Genomic DNA, 24,131 nt, shown 5'->3' with positions numbered 1-24,131 from the left:
AAAGGAAAAGATTTATTTTCTCTGGAACAACATCTGGAATCGTGCTCAACCTGACCAGGAATGTGTTTTCAGATATAGGGCAGGGACCAGTTTGCTTCCTTGTTGACTTTAATGTCCCACAGCAGCACAGACAGGTTTGGTAAAAACCTGCTAGCGTGACCTGGGCCTTTTTAAAGCTAAGCTTAAAACTTATTTATTTAGACTGGCTTTTAATATCTAGCAGTTGTGGCATTTTTGTGTATTTTATGTATTTTCTTGTTGTTGGCTTGTAATTTTTGTTTTTATTGGAAAGCACTTTGGTTCACCTAGAGTGTTGTAAAGGGCTGTATAAATAAATAAATGTTAATGTTAATGTATGTGTAGGTTAGAGGTGGGTTAAGGGGGTAAGGGAAGATCAACATGTTAGCTTGAGAAAGCCAACCTACTAAAATGCTATTTAAAATTCTTCATCTGAGATGAAGGTTTCTGACTCTAACTCCTAGAGCTGTCAAGCTACATCTACCAAATTTGGGTAAGACCTCCATATCGGCCCAATCCCAAATTCCCATAGACTTTTTTATACAGTACAAACCCAGCAACATTTGGACGTTTAATGACCGTTGAAAAGAGTCCTTCCAACACGTCCCATCATGGTTGAAAAATAGTTCCAAATTGAAATTTGAACAGACGTCTTAGATGGTATCTTATTAATTAATTAAGTAAGTAAGTACATATATCTAAAAGTCAAAGTAATAATTACACTGCGTTCCAAATTATTATGCAAGAGACATATCAGTAAGATTTCAGTACAATAAACATTCAGATTTTTGTTTTTTAAAGAAAATGTTTGTTTGTTTATTTATCCATGTCTTTTTAGATAACTGGTATCAATCTCAGACAAAATAATTTGCCAGGTCTATGGAAACTTTACTTAGAGGTTGTTCCACATTATTAAGCAAGTCACAGTTCTCATGCAATATGGGGAGGAAGAAAGATCTTTCTGACGATGAAAAGCATGAAATGGTGCAATGTTGTGCTAAAAGGCATGAAAACAACTAATATTGTGTGAAACTGAATGGAGATTATCATATTATCATAAGATCTGTGAGTGATTTAGAGCACAGCAGAACTCGGTCAGATAAAGGCTTATTAATGAAAGTTCCTGTCAAAAAATGTATTGTATTAAAAGGGCAGCTATAAAAAAAGCCAGTGTTGAGCAGCAAACAGGTATTTGAAGCTGCTGGAGTCTCTGGAGTCTCAAGAAGCTCTCCATGCAGGCTGGCAGTTGTGCGTAAAGATGCATTTTAGACACCACTAACCAAACCTCACAAAGAGAAACATTTACAGTGGGTGTAGAAATACATTTCTGTTGTATACAACTGTTTTATTGCTGTGGTGTTTTTTTGCAGCATGGGATAGTGCATAGTGCATTGTACAATAGTTCATTGTATTTCAGAAGGCACTATCCTCCTTTTTATACCATAGCTGAAAATGGCCAGTTATGAACTCCACATATCTTGCAAAAGTCATTTTAATACCCTCCATCTCACTTCCCAATATTCCAGCCCAAATCATCACCCGCCAGCTCCTTGCTGACGTCGCAGTCTTATTGGAACGTGGTGGCCATTCACCAACCATCCAGAAATCCATCCATTTAGAACATCCATTGTAGTGCGGCATTAGTCGGTGACTAAAACTATTTAAAAATGAGTCTTCATGTATTTCTAAACCCACTGTAAATGTTTCTCTTTGTGAGGTTTGGTTTGTGGTGTCTAAAATGCATCTTTACGCACAACTGCCAGCCTGCATGGAGAGCTTCTTGAGACTCCAGAGACACCAGCAGCTTCAAATACCTGTTTGCTGCTCAACACTGGCTTTTTTATAGCTGCCCTTTTAATACAATAATTTTTTTGACAGGAACTTTCCTCAATAAGCCTTCATCTGTCCGAGTTCTGCTGTGCTCTAAATCACTCACAAATCTTATGATAATATGATAATCTCCATTCAGTTTCACACAATATTAGTTGTTTTCGTGCCTTTTGCACAACATTGCACCATTTCATGCTTTTCATCTTCAGAAAGATCTTTCTTCCTCTCCATATTGCATGAGAACTGTGACTTGCTTAATAATGTGGAACAGCCTCTAAGTAGGGTTTCCATAGATCTGGCTAATTATTTTGTCTGAGATTGATACCAGTTATATAGAGATACATGGATAAATAAACAAACAAACAATTTCTTAGAAAAACTAAAATCTGAATGAAATGTCACTGGCATAATAATTTGGAATGCAGTGTATACATGCAACCGCAGAGAATTGTAGACATGTACAAATGTATATGAAAGCATTTTTAGGAAATGTTCTGTGTTGTATATTTTTACTGATTTATGCCATCCTACCATGACTATTTTTGGCCTTTAAGCTGTCTATCAATAGCAAAGCTTAACAACTAGCCTAGGACAACATATTAAAACATGGTTCCGGTTTCGGAGAGGACGCTGGCGCATGTTTGGCTGCCGCTTCTCCTGCCGTATTTTAGTTGTTTATTATTTTAATTCATTTTAAACTCTTCTGAATCATCTTAAACTCTTTTGAGTCTTAACTTGCTGCTGGAATTCCACATATTTACATTTTCTGAGCCAGCATTTTAAAGTGTTTCCTCTGGTCTGTCTGCTGCTTGTCTCATCTGCTTGCCGTGATTCACCTGCACTGTCTCTGCCTGTTACTGCTGTCTCCGTGTGAGATCAAACGGGTTCCTGGAGTTGCGTCAAGTTCTCTGTGTGCAATGGTGGTATAACAACTCTTGGATGTCATCATGTGACTTCATATTATCACCTGGATTATTGCCGTCTTGATTTTATTAGGAACCAGCGTTAAGCAGTGGACTGAACCTCTGGACTTCACCATGCTGAGGTACTCTCTCTCTGAACTCTTATCCCTGAGACACCATAGTCGTCCAAATTTCAGCGTCATACAAACTTTGCGTTCCATGCAGCTCCTCCGCCGGCCTAGTTATAATCATAGAGGCTCCCGTCAGAGTCGCTCTACTGCTGGTGCTGGAGTCACTGCACTTTGGTCGAACCGCAGGCACTTGCTGCATCGCACTTCTGGTTGCCGTGGAATCGGCCATGGTAACCTACGCTATCCCGAGGTTCTCTCTCAAAAACCCATGGCGAATGCGACTTGCTCACTTCAATACAAGGTCAATAAACAATAAAACGGCACTTATCACGGACACTATCCTTGACAGGAAAATTGACATTCTTTGCCTCAGTATCTTTGTTCTTTGTTGGTATCCAATCTCTGGATAGTATTGACATGAGTATAAGTGACCATAGACTTATTACTTTTGACATAAATGTTATGCCTTCACGATCCATTGTTCCACGGGTTGTTACTTTTAGGAAACCATGTCCATGGTTTACCCCGGAGTTACGTTTAATGAAAGCTGCCGGAAGGCAATTAGAACGGCAGTACAAAAAATCTGGCCTGATGGTGCACAGGCTTCTTTACACTGAACAACAGTCTGCTTACCATTATGCCTTGAATACTGCACGTCAGAACTATTATTCAAGCATCATTGGTAATGCTGCAACAAATTCTAAATCACTGTTTAAGACTGTTGACAATCTTCTCAAACCAACTAAGGCCGTTGTTCATTCCTCTGTTGACCAGTGTAATAAGTTTCTTCATTATTTCACTGGTAAGATTGAGGGTATATATAGCTCTTTAAATACCGTCACTCCTCTTGAGCTAGTTGATATCCAGTCTTCAAATTCTCCAACCACTACCTTTTTGAACTTTGAAATGGTTGCAGATGATTTTATTATAAGTACAGTTGAAGTCCATGAACTCTACTACCAGTATTTTAGATCCGGTTCCCTGCTCGGTTATTATGAACTGCCTTGCATCAATCTGCCCTTTTATGACTTCAATTGTGAACTTGTCATTGTCTTCTGGAATTGTTCCTCCAGAACTAAAAATAGCTGCCATTACATCAGTCCCTAAGAAGACTGGATGTGATGTTTCTGATTTATCCAACTACAGGCCGATTTCTAACCTCCCATTCTTGGCTAAAGTTCTTGAGCGTGTTGTGGCTATTCAGTTAAATAATCACCTAGCACTGAACAGTCTCTTTGAACCTTTTCAACCTGGGTTCAGAAGAGGGCATAGTACTGAAACCGCTTTAATTAGGGTCATAAATGATCTTCTTATCGCGGCAGATTCCGGTGCATGCAGTATTTTGGTCTTATTAGACCTCAGTGCTGCTTTTGACACTATATGTCACTCTCTTCTCCTTGACAGGCTGGAAAACTGGTTGGGTCTTTCTGGAGCTGTCCTCAATTGGTTTCGATCTTATTTATCGAATCGTGCCCAGTTCGTTGGCTTGGGTTACTACAAATCAGATACCGTGCCTGTTCGACAGGGAGTTCCTCAGGGTTCAGTATTGGGTCCAATAATATTTAACATTTATATGCTTCCACTTGGGCAGATCATCAGGAAATATGGTCTTGGGTATCACTGTTATGCGGATGATACGCAGATTTACATCACCACTAGTCCTGATGTCCATTGCTCATTAATAGCTTTGCGTGGTTGTTTAGCAGAGCTCAGTATCTGGATGCAGAATAACTTCCTGAAGCTGAATGGCTCCAAAACTGAACTGATGCAGATTGGTACAGTGGCGGCTACTCGCAAGGCAGAGCAGATCAGTTTGATTGTTGATTCCAGCACGGTAATCCCCACTTCACAGGTGCGAAATCTTGGTGTCATTTTTGATCCACAATTAACATTTGAAGCACACATAAAACACATCTCTAAAACTGCATTTTTTCACCTGAGAAAAATAGCTCGACTTAGACCTTTTCTCTCTTTTGCAGACACAGAAAGGCTAATACATGCCTTCAAAACAACAACTGTAATGTTGTTGTTATGAAGTAATGCCTTGTTCTCTGGCCTTCCATCTAAATCGTTGAGAAAGCTTCAGTATATACAAAATTCTGCCGCTCGTGTGCTCACTCGTACTTCTCCTCGTGAACACATTATACCGGTTTTTTCACAATTACACTGGCTTCCCATAAATGCGAGAATTGATTTTAAAATTCTTATTTTAACATACAAGGCACTTCATGGGACTGCACCTGAGTATCTTCGTGATCTCATCAGTCCTTATACTCCATCATGCTCTCTTCGCTCTTCTAACTCTCTTTCACTTTACCAGCCTTCATGTAAGCTAAAGACCATGGGGGAAAGAGCCTTTTCATTCAAAGCCCCTAAGCTATGGAATGTGCTTCCTCTACCCATCAGAAATGCACCAACGTTGGATCATTTTAAAAAGTTGATTAAGACACATTTATTTAAGGCTGTCTTTCTCTAATGAATTGTATTGATTTTGTTGTTTTTGTTTTATTCTATTACTGTAGCGCTTTGGGTTTAAGAAAAGCGCATTACAAATAAAATGTATTATTATTATTATTATGCTAGCAAGCATGTTAATTCATGCTAGCAATATGATAAAACATTTTAGCAATGTACACATTAGTGGCATGCTAAAATGTGCTAGCAATGTGCTAATTCCTGCTAGACACATGCAAACAATTTGCTAATTAATGCTAGCAACATGCTAAGACATGTTCGCAATCTGCAGATTCATGCTAGCAACACGTTAATACCTCGTATGTACTAATTGATGCTAGAAACAAGCTACTAATATGTTAATTCATGCAAACAATGTATTAATTCATGCTAGAAACATGATAGCAATGTGTTAATTCATGTTAACCCTGTGTTAAATCACGCTAGCAACAACCCTAAACAAGGTTGAGCTAATTAATGCTAGGAACATGTTTGCAATATATTTTCTGATCGACTGTATTCCCTTCAAAATCTTCAAACTTTAACCTTTACAACTCTGTTAAATTTCAAACTAGTTCAAACTTAAAACAACTTTCTGGTTAGACTTTTTCATGACTGGAAATGGCAAAAAGAAAATTCAGAAAATTTGCAGAGAAAATTCAAAATATCTGACTTCCTGTTGGGTTTACAGATTTTGAACCCAGGGACTTTTTTGTAGGTACTGGGCTGTTACCTGTGTTTACAGAATTTCATACTTGTCTGTGAAATGTAGTGTGAATGGGCGGTTAATTGAAATTTTCTAGGTGGCGCTATTGAGCCATTTTGCCACACATAATTCTGAAACCCATGTCAGACGTACATTTTCACCACTTCTGACACATGTGCAAAGTTTCATGAATTTTTGAGTGTTTACGCCCTCAAAAATGCGATTATTTTTGGAGGAGAAGAATAATTGACTGAGCAACTCCAATAGGGTCCTCACACCATCGGTGCTCGGGCCCTAATTACATGCAGGTATTTTTTTTAAATATAAGTATGATGTGAAACATATATGTACACAATAAGTGCATTGTATCAAATGATTAATTTTAATGTTAGTACATAGTAAAGACACTTAATACAGAGGCATGAAAAAATATGTGAACCACTTTCAGAATCTGTGAAAATGTGAATAATTTTAATAAAATAAGTGAAATCATACAAAATGCATGTTATTTTTTATTTAGTACTGTCCTGAGTAAGATATTTTACATAAAAGATGTTTGTGTTTAGTTACCTGATGATCCACGACTGTTTTTGTGTTTTGTGATGGTTGTTCATGAGTCTCTTGTTTGTCCTGAGCAGTTAAACTGAGCTCTGTTCTTCAGAAACGCGATGCATTAAGAGTCGGGGGGTGAAAACTTTTGAACAGGATGAAAATGTCACAATTTTTCTTCATTTGTTTAAATATCATTGTTTTTCATTTAGTACTGCCCTTCAGAACCAACAGAAGATACTTGCATGAAAAATGAAGTACAATTTACCTTGATATTTGAATTCTAAAGTTTTCTCCTACATTCTTTTAATGCATCGTGTTTCCTTCTGGAGCATCAGTGAATGTTTGAACCTTTTTTAATAGTTGTGTTTGAGTCCCTCAGTTGTCCTCAGTGTGAAAAGACGGATCTCAAAATCATTCAGTCACTGCTGGAAAGGGTTCAAATATGCAAAAAATGCTGGAAAACTGATGAATCTGCAGGATCTGGAGGATTTTTCTGAAGAACAGAGCTCAGTTTAACTGCTCAGGACAAACAAGAGACTCATGAACAACCATCACAAAACATAAAAACAGTCGTGGATGATCAGGTAACTAAACACAGTATTGAGAATCAATGCTTCACATACAGTTCTTATGAATGGGGTTATTTTAATAAATTCAGCTATTGTTTTGTCTCGTGAACTAAATGCAAACATCTTTTATGTAAAATATCTTACTCAGGACAGCACTACATGCATTTTGTATGATCTCACTTATTTTATTAAAATTATTCACATTTTCACAGATTCTGCAAGTGGTTCACGTACTTTTTCATGCCACTGTATTAAGCAGAAACCAGAGCTGTTTATGAGCTGTTTATATCAACTTGTAGGGAAAAATGGAAGGACTACAACCACAGTCTGATTCATTCAGCATGTAAACTCGCATCCTTGTGGTAGTTGTAGTCATTATTTAGCAATTTGCTAGCAATTTAAACTAGCATTAAAAAAGTTTGGTGTTGGTACTGTAAGATTTTTTAATGTTTTTAAAATAAGTCTCTTCTGCTCACCAAGGCTGCATTTATTTGATCAAAAAACAGTAACATTGTGAAATATTATTACAATTGATCTATGTGAATATATAGTAACATGTAATTTATTCCTGTGATCAGAGCTGAATTTTCAGCATCATTACTCCAGTCTTCAGTGTCACATGATCCTTCATGTATTTTTTTTTTAACTGTACTTGCAGATAATATAATATTAATGAAATAAAATGGCACTTAAGTGTACTTAAAGAGAGTAAACTTTCAGGACTGTTTCTGGTAACACTTTATTTCGATAATCCACTTTAGACATTCTAACTATAAGTAACTTATAACAAGTAAGTGATGTTTTGCAGGTGCAGCGAGAGGACAGCGAGTGTCCGAGTGCGATTCTCTGGACTGCATGCTGTGGGACGGCTATATTTAGATCAAGACTATCGCACAACCACAACACCGGCCACACGCACATAGAATACAGACACACACTGACACACTATCAGGACACACACACACACACACACACAGAGAGAGGCACTGCGAGAGAGACAGTGTGTCTGGGACGTAAACCGCTTATCAATCAAAGCAGTCTGACAGACAGACGCCACTTCCCTTTCACAATTACAGTATTTTTAGCCTCTCAGGTCTCGCGTCAAAATCGCCTCCTCAATCAACTAAAGAGTAAGATGCAGCAATGCAGACATGATAATGACTTTCAGCTAGTTACTTTGACTCAGGGCACTTCTTTAATGAATTTTTTTTGCTTGATTTATCATTCGGCAGGCAAAAATTTGAAGTCAGTTTGCTTAGAAAAGTAATATCACTTGTCATCAGCAAGCACCATGATTTGAAATATCACTGAAGGGCATAACACAAATGGAGTGGCTAAAGTTAGACAAGTTAATATTTTGAGTAATAATATGCTTTAGCAAGCACTAAATGTGAATAATCACAATTTGGGACATTATTAATGCATCATTTAATACAAAGTGCACTTTCTTATGTGTGCTAAGAAACAGTGATGAAAGTGCACTCTTTTTAGGTACAGTAAAGTGTCCTTTTATTTCATTAATGTTATATTATCTGCAAGTAGTTTTTAAAAAATATACTTTTAAGATTTGAAATTGCACAAGCGCAATATTCAGTGCTACAAATAAAGAGCACTTCTTTTTCGCGAGGGATGCCGTGTCTGTGAGTGTGCATGTGTTAACCAAAACCACACATAAACACATTCCCGGCAGATGAATGTCTGGCTTTGGAGATTCTGGATAATGTCTGGAGGATGTAGTTATGTAGTGTTTTGGTTACAAAACCTGCAATAACCAGTCAGGCGCTCAACACCGTTTTATTATTGTGGGGACGAAGAGATATGGAGTTATTTCCAGTGTAAATCTGTGAAGCTGAATGAAAATGGATCCCAGCACATAAACTTCCAGTAACACACAAGAGAGGACCTGTATTCCCATAAGTGCATGTGTTAGGCTCAGAGACACAACACATCGATAGTCTGGCACATCACCAGTCATGAGGGACACGCTCATGTCATGAAACCGATGAGAGACTTCGTAATACTCACTTGTTTAAAGTGAGGTCCAGAATAATTTGGGATCCAAAGGCCTGAAGTTGAAATGAAGCCTGAGCGAGATGAACCTCCTGTTGAAGGAAAAAAACAGTGTCAGGCCAGATGCTAGAGTGAGCAGACCTCACTGTTTACAGATCGAGTCCCGATCGGAAATGAGACCATTTTTATGGGGATTTTATGGTACAATCACAACATTGTGAAGCAATATCTGCATGATGTCATTATCATAGTAATAATCACAAACATGTCTTTCTATCAGGGCTGGTGAAATGTGTCTCGCTCAGTCAGTGCGGTCTGCATTCAGCTAAATGTTACATAAAGTGCAGTTGTTTTGAACTTATGTTTTATTTTGCTTCCATTAAGTTGATAAATAAGAGAAATCAATCAAATGATCAACTGCCCCCCCCCCTTTTTTTAGAATACTTTTAAAAAGAGTAAATATAATGGAAATAATATATTTCAAAAGAATATACTTAAGCGCAAACTGAATGTAACATTTTTGGACACTTAATTGTGTGTTAATTGCAATTAAATGAAAATTAATTATAACTTACATTTTTATTAAATGACATTAGAGTGCTTTTTGACCCACATAAGTATGACTTAAAGGGTTAGTTCACCCAAAAATGGTTCAATATTAATATTATAAAGGAACAAGAATATTTTTGGTGTGCCAAAAAAAATGAAATAATGACTTATTTAGTGATGGCCGATTTCAAAACACTTCTTCATGAAGCTTCAGAGCGTTATGAATCTTTTATGTCGAATCAGTGGTTCGGCGCGCCAAAGTCACGTGATTTCAGCGGTTTGGCGGTTTGACACGCGATCCGAACCATGATTTGACACAAAAGATTCATAACGCTCCGAAGCTTCCTGAAGCAGTGTTTTGAAATCGGCCATCACTAAATAAGTCATTATTTCATTTTTTTTGGCACACCAAAAATATTCTTGTTCCTTTATAATATTAATATTGAACCACTGTACTCACATGAACTGATTTAAATATGTTTTTAGTACATTAATGGATCTTGACAGAGGAAATGTCATTGCTGGCTATGGAGGCCTCACGGAGCCATCGGATTTCATCAAAAATATCTTAATTTGTGTTCTGAAGATGAATGAAAGTCTTACGGGTGTGGAACGGCATGAGGGTGAGTAATTAATGACAGAATTTTAATTTTTGGGTAAACTAACCCTTTAAGTACATTTTTATATGTAATTTCATAATTACTTCTATAGTCTTTGAAATATGAATAAAGTGTAGCTGAATGTACTGACAAGCATTTATGATCAACTAAAATATACTTTAATGTCATTTTTACTAAACTTGTGTGTCATGTATTCAGATATATTTTTAATTACAGATTTGTAACTACTTTACATGCACTTTACACATTAAAGTAAGTGTACTTCTTTGAAGCACAACAAAAGATTATTAAAACAATGATTTAAATAAATCTTTTAATTTATTACAGTGTACAGTGTTAAGAAACAGTCATGAGTGTATTACTTTTAAGTGGCCTTTTATTCATTATTATATTATCTGCAAGCACAGTTTTTCAATTTACTTTTAATATATAAAGTACACTACAAGTGCCCATTCAATAAAATTAAGCACACTTCTTTCTCACAGGATCTTGAGGCTAATAAAGGGATCCTGTGTGAGTAGCTCTGGCTTACACCTCAGCTGTGTGGTGCTTATTTTGCCCAATAAAGGGATCTGCTTGCTACAGCAGCTTTTAGTCATCTTATCATTCATCTTCCTCTACTGTTACCTCTTCCTCTACTTGCACTAGTTTTGCCATTGTTGTGAGGATAAAGGCCATATAGTAATGGGTGTCATTATGCACACAGCAACAGCAGAACATAAAAATATACAGATCCTGGCAATCTTTAGATGATGCAAATATTTGATTTAGTTGGATTACAACTGTCAAAGCTCACACATTGTTTTTGCTGCGCAGTTATTACTCGATGAGTGTTAGTTTGATTAAATCTAATATATAACGGATGGCATTTAAAATTAATGCAGTTAAAGGGATAGTTCACCCAAAAATGAAAATGTGATGTTTATCTGCTTACCCCCAGCGCATCCAAGATGTAGGTGACTTTGTTTCTTCAGTAGAACACAAATGATGATTTTTAACTCCAACCGTTGCCGTCTGTCAGTCGTATAATGCGTGTCAATGGGAACTCCATCTATAAGAGTCAATAAACATGCACAGACAAATCCAAATTAAACCCTCGTGACGACACATTGATGTCCTAAGACACGAAATGATCGGTTTGTGTGAGAAACCAAACAGTATTTATATCATTTTTCACCTCTAAAACACCACTATGTCCAACTGCCTTGAGCATCCGGTGTGTGAGGTCTGAATGCAAGACGGAAGTGATCTCTCATTGAAGTATACGCGCGAGACATCACTTCCCCCTTGCATTCAGACTTCACACACCGGATGCTCAAGGCAGTTGGACATAGTGGTGTTTTAGAGGTGAAAAATGATATAAATACTGTTTGGTTTCTCACACAAACCGATCATTTTGTGTCTTAGGTCATCAATGTGTCGTCACGAGCCACAGGGTTTAATTTGGATTTGTCTGTGCATGTTTTTTTGACTCTTATAGATGGATTTCTCATTGACACGCATTATACGACTGACAGACGGCAGCGGTTGGAGTTAAAAATCCTCATTTGTGTTCTACTGAAGAAACAAAGTCACCTACATCTTGGATGCCCTGGGGGTAAGCAGATAAACATCACATTTTCATTTTTGGGTGAACCATCCCTTTAAAACAATCCCCTATCCTGCCTCAGCAGTGACTTCCATGCACATTTCTATAGACATAAGCTGATGTGTCATATTCTGTGACAGATGCTGCGCTGCAGTGAAGCGGCTCTCACCTGTCCGTGTGGGTCAGGAATCTTAGCGCGGGTGTTCAGGTCATGGTAGGTGCTCTCAGAAGCTTCGTTCAGGTAGTAGATGAGGCGAGAGGGGTATGTGAGCGTGCGCTGTGACTCCTGCGGGCCGCTGGCATTGTGCTTCTGTCCAGCTGCAGTATCATCTGACACCGCCTCCCCGGGGATCTCAGCCTCCAACACTGACAACACACACACATGACTGAAACCGTCTCCACATTTAATGAACACTCCTGACACTAACACCAGCTAAACTAGGCCAATCTGACACTGAACCTCAAAGAAATCAGTGAGGAATTACAGGAAGACTTTGGTGTCAGGTGTGCTGTATGCAGACTACAGTGCACGCGTCAATGTGCTGTTGTGCTGTTATTATTATTGGTTTAAAAGAGTGAGGCAGGACATACGGTGCCTTGCCCTTTTCCCCAGGCCCACTGAGGACTTTTATTGGGATCGCTCTATACAAGCTGGAAATCCTTGGTTTTCATGAAATTTCCTCTGAGAAATAAATCCAGACTCAATGTGAGACACATGTGACACTTCTAAAGTCAATTTCTCAATATATAATTTTGTCAAGTCATTAAAGAAACACTCCACTTTTTTTGAAAATAGGCTCATTTTCCAACTCCCCTAGAGTTAAACAGTTGAGTTTTACCATTTTCGAATCCATTCAGCTGATCTGCAGTTCTGGCGGTTAGCATAGCTTAGCATAGTTCATTGAATCTGATTAGACCGTTAGCATCTCGCTCAAAAATGACCAAAGAGTTTCTATATTTTTCCTATTTAAAACTTGACTCTTCTGTAGTTATATTGTGTACTAAGACTGACGGAAAATTTAAAGTTGTGATTTTCTAGGCTGATATGGCTAGGAACTATACTCTCATTCAGGCGTAATAATCAAGGAACTTTGCTAACCGTACCATGGGTGCAGCAGGCGTAAATGGTACGGCAGCAAAGTTCCTTGATTATTACGCCGGAACGAGAGTTTAGTTCCTAGCTATATCAGCCTAGAAATGTTCCGTCAGTCTTAGTACACAATAGGAAAAATATAGAAACTCTTTGGTCATTTTTGAGAATCAGATTCAATGAACTATGCTAAGCTATGCTAAAAGTGGTACCGCCAGACCTGGAGATCGGCTGAATGGATTTGAAAATGGTAAAACTCAACTTCTTTAACATACAAACTGAAAGGACCCAATGTTGAACCTTGAGGTACACCAACAGGATTAGTGACTGTTCATGAAGTTTTATGGTCTACTCGAACACAGTGTTTTCTATCAGTAAGATATGATCTTATCCATTACCTTGATTAATTATAATTTGATAACTTGTTAATGCATATGAGAAAATATCCCATAGCATCCCTTATAGTAATAACAGTATAAAAATTTCTGGTTATTTTAAGAAGAAAATACATGGGACTCCAAGCTCTACGCAATAGTATCAATTGAGGCATTAACCGTGACGGGCTCTATTGAATTTCAATAGCAAAGCAAGAAGAAATAGACGCATTTCAACTTCTGCAGTCTCCTCTGTGAGCCCAGACCATATCAAGTAGCAGAGACACACTACAGCTGTATTTGCACGCACATGTCTGTCTCTGTCCCTCTCACTTTGCTATCTGCGCTGCTGCTGTCCTCCGCATACACACACACACACACACACAGGATGTCCTTGCAGAAGCTCAACTCACTGAACACATCCCATACCGGGCACTCGCGAAAGCACATCACATTCCTTTATAAAACACAATAAAACAGACAGATTTCGCACTGTCAGTCTGTACAAGTTCAGTACAAAGTGATTCTGTTAAGGTTAAGTACGTACCGGCTGACGCTGACGCCACGAATGTCTGGAGACAGGAAGCGAGGATGCACGCGAGCAGATTTGAAAGTACTAGCGCATACATGATTCATAGTTGGTGGCGATTAAACGTATGGATGCGGTGACTCGCTAGGGGCTCATTGTCCTTGATGGTCCTGATGCTGCTGCAGCGCGTGAAGGCGGTGGCCAGCCCGAGATCTCCGCGAGCACGCTCCAGATAATGATGCGCCCGCGCGCAGGTGCCGTACATCTGCCCACATGGTCGCCCTGCCCTCTAGACCAGCTGCTCTGCCTACCCTTATTTGCATAAGATTACATTTGATTATCTTGTACACAGTTCTTATATAAATCTTCATATAATGTTATGCAGACTTCTCTAGTACTTATCTTATAGGTGTATAATATCTAGGCCTGTATAGATCTTTTATAGGCCAATAGAAGATATGTTTGGCAGTATGTATAAGGAGCTATGTATCTATTTTATTTTAATCATGACAGCTCTCCAAATAGCTTTAGCATGTTATTGAATATGTCAATGTTAAAGGATTAGTTCACTTCTGAATGAAAATGTCCTGATAATTTACTCAACCCCATGTCATCCAAGAAGATGTTCATGTCTTTCTTTCATCAGTCGAAAATAAATGTAGGTTTTTGAGGAAAACATTCTAGGATTTTTCTCCATATAGTGGACTTCACTGGGGTTCAACGGTTTGAAGGTCCAAATGTCAGTTTCAGTGCAGCTTCAAAGAGCTCTACATGATCCCAGACGAGGAATAAGTGTCTTATCTAGAGAAACAATCAGTCATTTTCTAAAAAATATATATATATATATATAAATTAGGGCTGTACTAGAATAATCGAATCATGCTTGAACCGCCCGTTGGCGAACGTAGTGATTTATTTAATCTCATACTGAATAGGTACAAAATGCTCAAGACCTCAGCTGTTTGGGAGCACTTTAAATTAAGTGAGGATGACAAGACAAAGGCAGTGTGTCAAATATGCGATTTGAAACTGGCCTACCACAACAGCACCACAAATTTGAAAAATCACCTGAGTTCTGTAAGTAGCACGGATGCGCCACCACCACCCGCCAAAAAAAAAAACAGCAGGAGATTTCAATGCTGATGCAGGCTGATGACGAAGAGGAAGAAGAACGCGGAGACAGCGCAAAGACAGAGATGGAGCAGTATTTGAGAGATGCTACTACAGTCGGGCCCACTGGCATGGTGGAAGCAAAACAGTGACCGCTACCCTAAACTGGCATTTGCAGCCAAACACCTTCTTTGCGTTCCGGCCGCTTCAACTCCATCAGAACGCATTTTCTCAAAAGCTGGCTACATCGTCAACAAGACCCGAAGTTCCCTTTCACCAGAAAATGTGGACAAACTCATCTTCCTCGCACACAACATGAAACGAGTATAGGTAGTTTCACAATAGTTTCCAACCACTTGGTTGCGATTTATACAGGCTAAGTGTTAAGAAAGAAAGAGCCTAAATATTTTTGTCATTGAAATGTGAGCTGTCTAGCTAGGCTAACATTACCTTGTTCTATTTAACGTATTACAGTTTATTCTATATAAGGGAGTGAATAAAATTTATTACAATTACTTTAAATTTAAATAGCCAACCCATTAGGGTGTCAGTAATTATTACATTTACGAATAATAAATGAATGTAGTTCAACGAACTGCAAGCTAATAATAATAGGCCTAAATAAAAAATAAAAAAAAACACCGCAACATGCTTTCAATAAAAGCATCGCGCATTTTAAAGATTTAAATTAACAAAAAGTCAGAATAAGACAAAATAAATCCCTTATATAGAATAAAACTAATTGTAATAGACATTTTGTGTCATTTTAAAAACAATTCATTTATTCTTATTCAACTGTTTATAAGCATGCTACCGTGTTCTTTATTTATTACAGTTCGTTGAAATCACTGTGTGTTACTAATTTAATTTCTGTTTTGGGATTCATTTGTTTTAAAGAAATGTTCGTTATTAATACCTTATTAAAGTTCTTAATTGCTCTCAACAGACTTTGTGTTTTGTATCACTTGTGCACTGTCCGTTTTCGGAGCATAAACCTGCCCGTGTAATGCGTACCGGAAACTGTTCTATTTAAAAGATTATTAAATGTTTATTAATATTTAAAGAATGTGTGCCACCTGATCATATTGCACCAGATGCAACACTGCACTCCACTGGGTCTGCCGCAACACATTTACGATGCCGAAGAGTGAAACGTGAAGTCGTGAAAGATGATACAAATGCAAACCGACACTATTATTATATATTTAGCCCCACCCACCGAAGCTTCGAATATTCGATCTTGATTGCCACCTAAGCTTCGAAGCTCAAAAAATGGCATTCGAAACAGCCCTAATATAAATATGTATATACTTTTTAAGCACAAATGCTCATCTTGCACTGCTCCGCGATGCTCCACACATTACGTAAACATGTTGGAAAGGTCACGCGTGACATAGGTGGATATGTATAAGATAACTATGTTATCCTATAATATATGTTCCGAATAGCTGTGATACTTTTAGCTTTCCAGTCTGTGTTTGAAAGAATGGGTTGAGTGAATAATTCAATGACTCATTCAAAACCTGCAGAAAGGGTCAAATAAAGCTACACTACAGAAGATCTTTTGTTTAAAAGGTCATGAAACCCCCCCTGTTTTACCCTAGTCGTTCAAACCACAAGGCTGAAAAAGTCTGTAAAAATGGGCGCGTAAAGCTCTGGAAAAGTGGGAATGTCGAGGGGGGGAAGAGGGGAGAGAACAACCAATGAAGCACAGACCTACAACACACTCATTATACAGAATAATGAATATTAATATATGAGCACGGAGAAAATGACAACAAACTCCCAAGCACAAGGGAGAAATGTGAAGGAATATTTAATATAGGGCTAATAATAGGCTACTTTGATTACGTTTTACGAGCACTGCAGTCTCATGATAAACGACACATAGTTTAACACAGAAAGAATAAAGACATGGTTTATTTTTGTCAATTTTTCTTTGAATTTTCAATCTAAATCAGTCTTTTGTCTATCAGAATAATCGTGTCATCACGTTAACATACACCACTGTAACGTTAGTGTCCAGATTGCATATAATTATATATAATTCGTTTGAAGAAGACTTGATGTGTGCATACACATGCTGGTTCATGTTTGGTGCAGGAGAGTATGTGAAATATGTCTATAAAAACTTTAAACACGGATACTTAATTCTTTATATGAGCTAGGATCCACATGGCTAGTGTTGTTAAACACAAAACGATCACTCTGAAAAATGCAAAAATAACTAATTTGAACTTTGAACTTTTAAATAAATGAGTAAATTAGTGTTTTCAAAGATGTGCAGCCTGTACATATCTGTTTACATCTCAAAAAATGTGTTCTGGGGTTTCATGAGCCTTTAAAAATGAACAAAATTCAATTACTGAGCGATTACATAGTGTACAAAATTGTTTTCAAATCCATGTTATTGCCTTACCCTGATTCACTATGGTAAACTTACAATGTTGATATACATTTTCAGCTTTTGGGGGAAATTCCAGGCTTACATCATTCAATATTGCATGTTTACATCATGTTGGTAAACACAGAAGAAGGTCTGGCTACTATCCATGTGGAATTTTGTCGGAAGTTGAATACAAGTAAAGTGGAACATCTTTATCATTATATGTATATTCTCCCTTTTAAAAAATAGCATAAAGTTCATCCTAGAAAGTAGGTGATGAAAAGAGCTTCTTCAGTGACAGCAGTTCAGGGGATGTCATACATTTAACAAAGTCAACTAGCAAATCATGTTAAGGTTATAAAATGTGATGGATAGTTTGTGGTTGTGGTATATTTTGATATATACTGCAACAGTGGGATGAGAATGTACTAAAATCAACCCTTTTTTGTTGTTTTTTTAAGTCATTTTAATGCTGAGTTTGCACTTCACAATCCATTACTTTAACACTAAAGTGCCAACTATGAGATTAAAACCATGTGTTAAGCTTAAGCTTGTTAGTTCTGTTGGTTTGATGAGTCATTCACTCTAAACCATTCACTTCTGAATCCAGTAGCAGGGAACAAACAAACAAAGGGAAAGGGGAAGAAGAGGGCAGCAGCAGTCAGTGAAGACATAAATCAGAGGAAATTAAAACTAAATCTAATAAGACAAAGACAATTTGTTGACATACATTCTTTTAATTACATATGCAATTAAATGCTTAAAACAGAAAAAAAAAAAAAAAACTAGGCGTCTCACTTTGACAATAAATTAATGTGTTGAAGTTTGGACAATGTCAAATTATGGTTTGTGTATCATTTTAAGTAAATATTATTGTAAATAATTTGTTTTCTTCTTTATTTATATAGTGGAGATATTTAGCTTTTTTTTTTTAAAATGGTCTAAGCCATTTTGCATCATATTTAGATTTCTAATTACAATTTTTTAATTTCTTTGTTCTGCTGTACACAAAGAAAGATATTTTGAAGATAAAATAAAATAATAATATGATAGTCAATGGGGGTGAGATCTGCTTGGTTACAAACATTCTTCCAAATATCTTCCTTTGTGTTCAGCAGAACAAAATAATGTATACAGGTTTGGAACAACTTGAGGGTGAGTAAATTATGACACAATTTTCCTTTTTGGGTGAACTATCCCTTTAACACAAGCACAAGATTACTTAAAATATAAGCATACAGAAAACAAGCCACCACTCCAAATGACCACCAATGGGCACTCCACACCGGACTATTGCCACATCCCATAACCCACTGCCCAGGATAATCAGCCATGATTGTCTTCAGCTGTTCCTCATTACCTTGTTCAGCCCAGCCTATATAAACCCTGTTGACTCAGTCATCATCTGTGAAGTCTTGTAAGTGGTATCACTGCATTTCTGAGCGCTCTGTCATTTGTTTCTCTCGTTCATGGTTTTGACTTCCTGCATGGTTTCTTGGTTTCCCCTGTTTGTCTGAGTTCCTGTGACTGTTTTAACCTTTGCTTGTTTTTGGATTGTGATTATGGATTACCCTTTCAATAAATACTGTGTTTGGATCCTCAACCTTCGTGTCTCGGAAACAGTTACGTGACAATGTGTGAGAAGTTCATTTGATTAATGTATAACTTTCAGGCTTCGTTAGTTAAATTATTACTAATGTGTCTAAAATTTACCAGATTAAACTTAATTTTATTCCCAACATTTTTTTTTTATTTTATGTAAATTGAGAGTCCATTAATATGCCTAAATATGTATACTACTAATAATCTTCTTCCTGCTGTAACATCTCATTCTGGATCTTTATGTGCAGACTTTGAAAAAATAACATAGATACAGTTGTTCTTACACAGTGGACCAGCTAATCACAGTGTTCAGGGCTGCTTGATAATTACAGACAGGTGTGTTGGAGCAGGGTCGGAACTGAAATCTGCAGGACGGAGCAGGGTTGGACACCTCTATTCAAACATTAAGCTGTAAACGTATTAACCAATTAAAGATACTGAACAGTGCAGCTGATAATACTTCTGCAGCTTGCTTTTTGCTTTAAGCATAGTCTATAACCGTATCATCAGCATACATCTGACAATTAACAGTAGATGGACAAACGGCAGGAAGGTCATTAATATACGAACCCAATAACAAGGGACCCAGTGTTGAACCTTGAGGTACACCAACAGGATTAGAGACTGTTCATGAAGTTTTCTATCCGTAAGATATGATCTATTACCTTGGGTGATAAATTCTAATTTGATAACTTGTTAATACCAGTGAGAATATATAGTATAAACACTTCTGGTTATTTTAAGATTTAACTGAAGTGGGTTACAACATATAATATTTAAATATTTAAGAAAACTTTTTTTTTCTATTTTTTGGTGGATTGTGTGTGCTTCGAAAGAATTCAAACAAAATGGTTTAATATAAAAATGTTTTCCAAAGTTATACAATGCATGAATAATGCATTGCAGGTTTTTAGTGTTAACTTACTGGTTGTGTGTCCTCCAACTATCTGTCTCAAACATTCTAAAATTCCAGGACATCCTGTTAAAATTATAAGACCCCAGTGGAGCCACTGCAGGGATGGTGGAAACAGATCCCGGATGATCAGATTTCTGTGTTCAAATGCTGTATGCCACGGCCTTAAACTATGACTCTCAACCAAACGGCCCCTTCCTTCCCGGTTCAGATCCCTGGCCTGACCTCTTAATTTCCTCAGAACAAGCTGTGTACCTTACGTACACAAGCCACAGTGATAGCTAAATGATTAATGATTCATTGAGATACAATAGATGATATAAAATGAGTCACAGCCAAACTGCACTGATTACCTGCCAGACATTCACATCTCTCTGAAGTGTGTCCAGTGTGAAAGATTGTGATGGTTATATGTTGGGTTACAGCTGTCTCTGTCTAATAAGCAGGCTAGACCACATCTGCAGACATTTACTGTGATCATTTTAGGGGTAAACCTACACAAGTTTGTCGTGTTAGAGAAAAAAAAAAAATGAAAATGTATTAAAATGGCCTTCTAGACACTGAAAGCATAACTAAATAGGCAAACTATTTTTCAAATGAATTATAGATCTCAGTCGTTATGGGCCTAATGAAGGCCTAATAATGAGCCTTTAATCAACAACAGAGTGTAAATTTAGCTCTTAATCTGTATTCCATATCCCAAGGAATAGGAAGTGACACACATCCTTAAGGTTTGAATTAAATAGCATATACATCCTGTTTATGTAAAGCCGTACTTCAGCTGCAGCAGGGGGCAGTGATTGCTCAGAAATGTAAACTTGAGTCTGTGACCTGCACAGATTAGCACTGGTTACTATCCACAGATGTCATTTTTACACATGAAAGAGCTGTGATCTGACTGCTGTATTTAATATATGATGGGTACAGAGACCAGGGCTTTATAACATGTATTAACTGTTTACTGCAACATATGTTCTGGTAATACAGTGAAACAAACTACTGCTGCTTTAAATCAAATCATTATAGAAGGAAATAGGGGTGAACTCAGGCAAATGTCGACACTTATTGAGATGACTGGGGAAAATGTCCCAATTATCCTGAATTAATCACATGTAACAATAACTTTCTTTAATCACTATTAGATCAGTGTTCTTTGGCATGAGCCTTTGTTTTTGGTGATATAAATCCTGCAAAAACAAAAGTGCTGGAGTGCATTATCTAAATATTTTAAATTCATACAAAAGATTTTTATTTATATTTTGCTAATATTTAAATTTATATTTATAAATTATAAAAGGTTTAGAGTATAGGTACGATTTTTTAAAAAGTCTCTTACATGTTTACCAAGGATTCATTTATTTGATTAAAAAAACAGTAATATTGTAAAAAAAAAAATAATAATAATAATAATAATAAAAAATTATTACAATTTAAAACAGCTGTTTTCTATGTGAATAGGCTATATAGTAAAATGTAATTTATTCCTGTGATGCAAAGCTGAATTTTCAGCATCATTACTCCAGTCTTCAGTGTCACATGATCCTTCAGAAATCATTCTAATATGCTGATTTGATGCTCAAGAAACATTATCATCAATGTTGAACATTTTTCACGATTTTTTTGTTTTGTTTTTTGGCGAATATAAAGTTCAAAAGAACTGTATTTATTTGAAAGTTTGTAACACACACACACACACACACACAGAGACAGAGAGAGAGAGAGAGACAGACAGAGAGAATTCGCTCTTTTGTAACGCTGGCCTCAGTCAGTGCTCTCAGGACGGCGTGGTGAAGCGTGAAGTCTCCACCAAACGACACTTTACACCGCTTATAAACCGCTTTTACCAATGGGGCAAACATTTGCGTAAACTTTTGGGAGTTGCGACCTCCTCTAGCGAACAATATCCTCAACGACAAACAAGGTACGGTGATGATTTACCTTTAAGTTTCTCTCACTAGACTAGTTTAAATGACAAAACTGCCTTCAGTAAATTATTATTCATTACACAGTGAAAGTACCTCAGTCGGTCTTTTTTTGGCAAAGAACCGTCTTCTCATTAAGAAGTTTCTTTTTCTTTTCTTTATTTTTTTCCCCCTGTAGTTTGTGCTATATTTGCTTTGGAGATTTGGAGTTGTAGATTCATTGGATGCTGCTTTCTGGATTATTTAAAGTGTTTTCCAGAACTTCTAGCCAGAACGCTTTGAGGGACTTGAAATCTTTGTTTGGTTCTAATTGAAACCAGTTTTATTCTGAAGGTCATGCGGTGAAAACATCTCTTCCCTTATTGCTTAAGTTTGGATTAATTCTGCAGTGGTGTGGCATAATTACTTCAGTTATTGCTCTTTCATTGCACTGTAAGGTTTGCTAGCAGTGACAGCTCAGTTGTCCAACTAGTTTCTAACTTATGACGAGCTGATTTGTGTTGAGCCCATCATAATTACAGCCATGTTCATTAACAGATCACATTTCCAGAGAGAATATCATGCGTCTCTCATTAGGATCATAAAGTCCTCTGGACGCACAGATGGAAAGATCCTGCTGTGATACATTCCTGTTGAGTGAGAGGTTTGTGAGTTAGTGACAGATCTGAATCATAAAAAGCTCTCTGTGTGCATGCTGGCAAAACTCAGACCACAAACCCCAGCGCTCCTGAAACACAAAACAAAACACAACAAAACATAGGAATGAGTTTATGAGGGACAAAAGTGTTTGTGTTTGTGTGTGTGTGTGTGTGTGTGTGTGTGTGTGTGTGTGTGTGTGTGTGTGTGTGTGTGTGGAGGGGCCAGGCGTAGTCCAAATCCTTTCTCCTGCCTCTCTTCACCTCTCTCACCCTCTCCCTCTCTCCCTCTCTACTTTGGGAACACCCAGCAGGGACAACAAAATCTTTTCGTGAAATTGGCACCGAAATCTTTGCAGAGGAGCTGAAGTCCGTGAGCAAGACGCAGTCAGGTAATTAATTCTGTAACTCTTAAAATGTCTTTCAAATAGTGTGTGTTTGGATTGAGGCTCCATGATATTTGCAAAATCTGGGATCAATTTTGATCTAGGCTTACTGAGAGAAAATAGCATCTTAATAACATGTTCAATATTTCCATGAACTGAGCGTGACTGTTAGAATACTTGTGTTAGCGGCTCCGTGAAATTCTCAAAGCAAAACCGTCTTGATCAAATGTGGCTCTTTCATAGCTCGGGTGATTTAATGCACATCTCAGTTAACTTTGACTCAGATATTTCACTTACAATCTTTTTGCAGAAATACATACAAGAGTACTGATCTTAAAATGAATTTGACAAGAATTGTTGCATTCTTTGGCTTCTGATCGGAGGCTTTGGTATGCTGGCGATTTATCAGTACAGCTTGAGACATTGTTGAGATGCTTGAATTTTTTTTATGTTAAAATACTTTCTCCTAATATTGAGTTTTATATAACATGTTTAGTAAATCTTTCGCAGAGGAGCTTCCCTTGAAAAGTGTAAACACTCTGTGGTGCTACCAAATCTCCTAAAACATACCTATACTTACAATTAAATGCTGAAATAAACACTAGTGTAAGTAAAATGCCAACAAATTTTATTCCTTTTCACACTAATTATGATTACTGGGGCAGATTATCTGTTGACACAGACCTATTTCTGTGCAGCTACTTGCACAATTCTATGTCAAAACACTTTTGCCATGATGTATTATCTGGAAATAATACACCTTGATACATTTTAAAATGTATAGTTTTCTGATGTAGTAAACCTGTTCGAAATACGAGCTCAAAACTCGTAGAAGCAATGCGTTTTGATTGATCAGATCACAAGTAGACAATGTTAAATACAGCTGTAATTGTCCACTTCTGACCACTTCCAGAGGTAGTCGGGAATGTATTTGACCGGAATGATTCTGTAGTGGAAACGCTCATATGGTTAAATGCATTCCAGCATCCTCTAAAGACCGCCTACTCTCCACCTACTGACCTAATGTGTAGACATCATGGGAAGCGTGCTAGCCAGGCAGGATTTAAAGGGGACCTGTAATGCTCCCTTTTACACAAAAGATGTAATATAAGTCTCTGGTATCCCCAGAATGTCTGTGAAGTTTCAGCTCAAAATACCCCATGTATTTTTTTTGTTATTATACCACATTGTAACTGCCTATTTTTGGGTGGGAGAAAAAAATGTGCTGAGTTGGTGTGTGTACCTTTAAATGCAA

General features: G+C 37.3%; 1 protein-coding gene across 1 annotated transcript in view; it reads right to left on the bottom strand.

Moving 5' to 3' along the window:
• LOC137036192 (disintegrin and metalloproteinase domain-containing protein 23-like) overlaps positions 1–14,187 on the bottom strand; it is a 56,411-nt gene extending 42,224 nt beyond the window's left edge. Inside the window, exons 1-3 of the mRNA XM_067410229.1 lie at positions 14,064–14,187; positions 12,099–12,295; positions 9,188–9,264 (exon numbers count right to left, since the gene is read on the bottom strand). Of these exons, the coding sequence (XP_067266330.1) occupies positions 9,188–9,264; positions 12,099–12,295; positions 14,064–14,187 (398 nt within the window). The remainder of the gene's footprint in view (positions 1–9,187; positions 9,265–12,098; positions 12,296–14,063) is intronic.
• Between the last annotated feature and the right edge of the window lie 9,944 nt (positions 14,188–24,131).

Source organism: Chanodichthys erythropterus, chromosome 14, assembly GCF_024489055.1.
Source record: "Chanodichthys erythropterus isolate Z2021 chromosome 14, ASM2448905v1, whole genome shotgun sequence".
Lineage (NCBI taxonomy): Eukaryota > Metazoa > Chordata > Actinopteri > Cypriniformes > Xenocyprididae > Chanodichthys > Chanodichthys erythropterus.
Note: the sequence above shows the minus strand (reverse complement) of the source record. Positions and strands in the feature narration are given on the sequence as shown.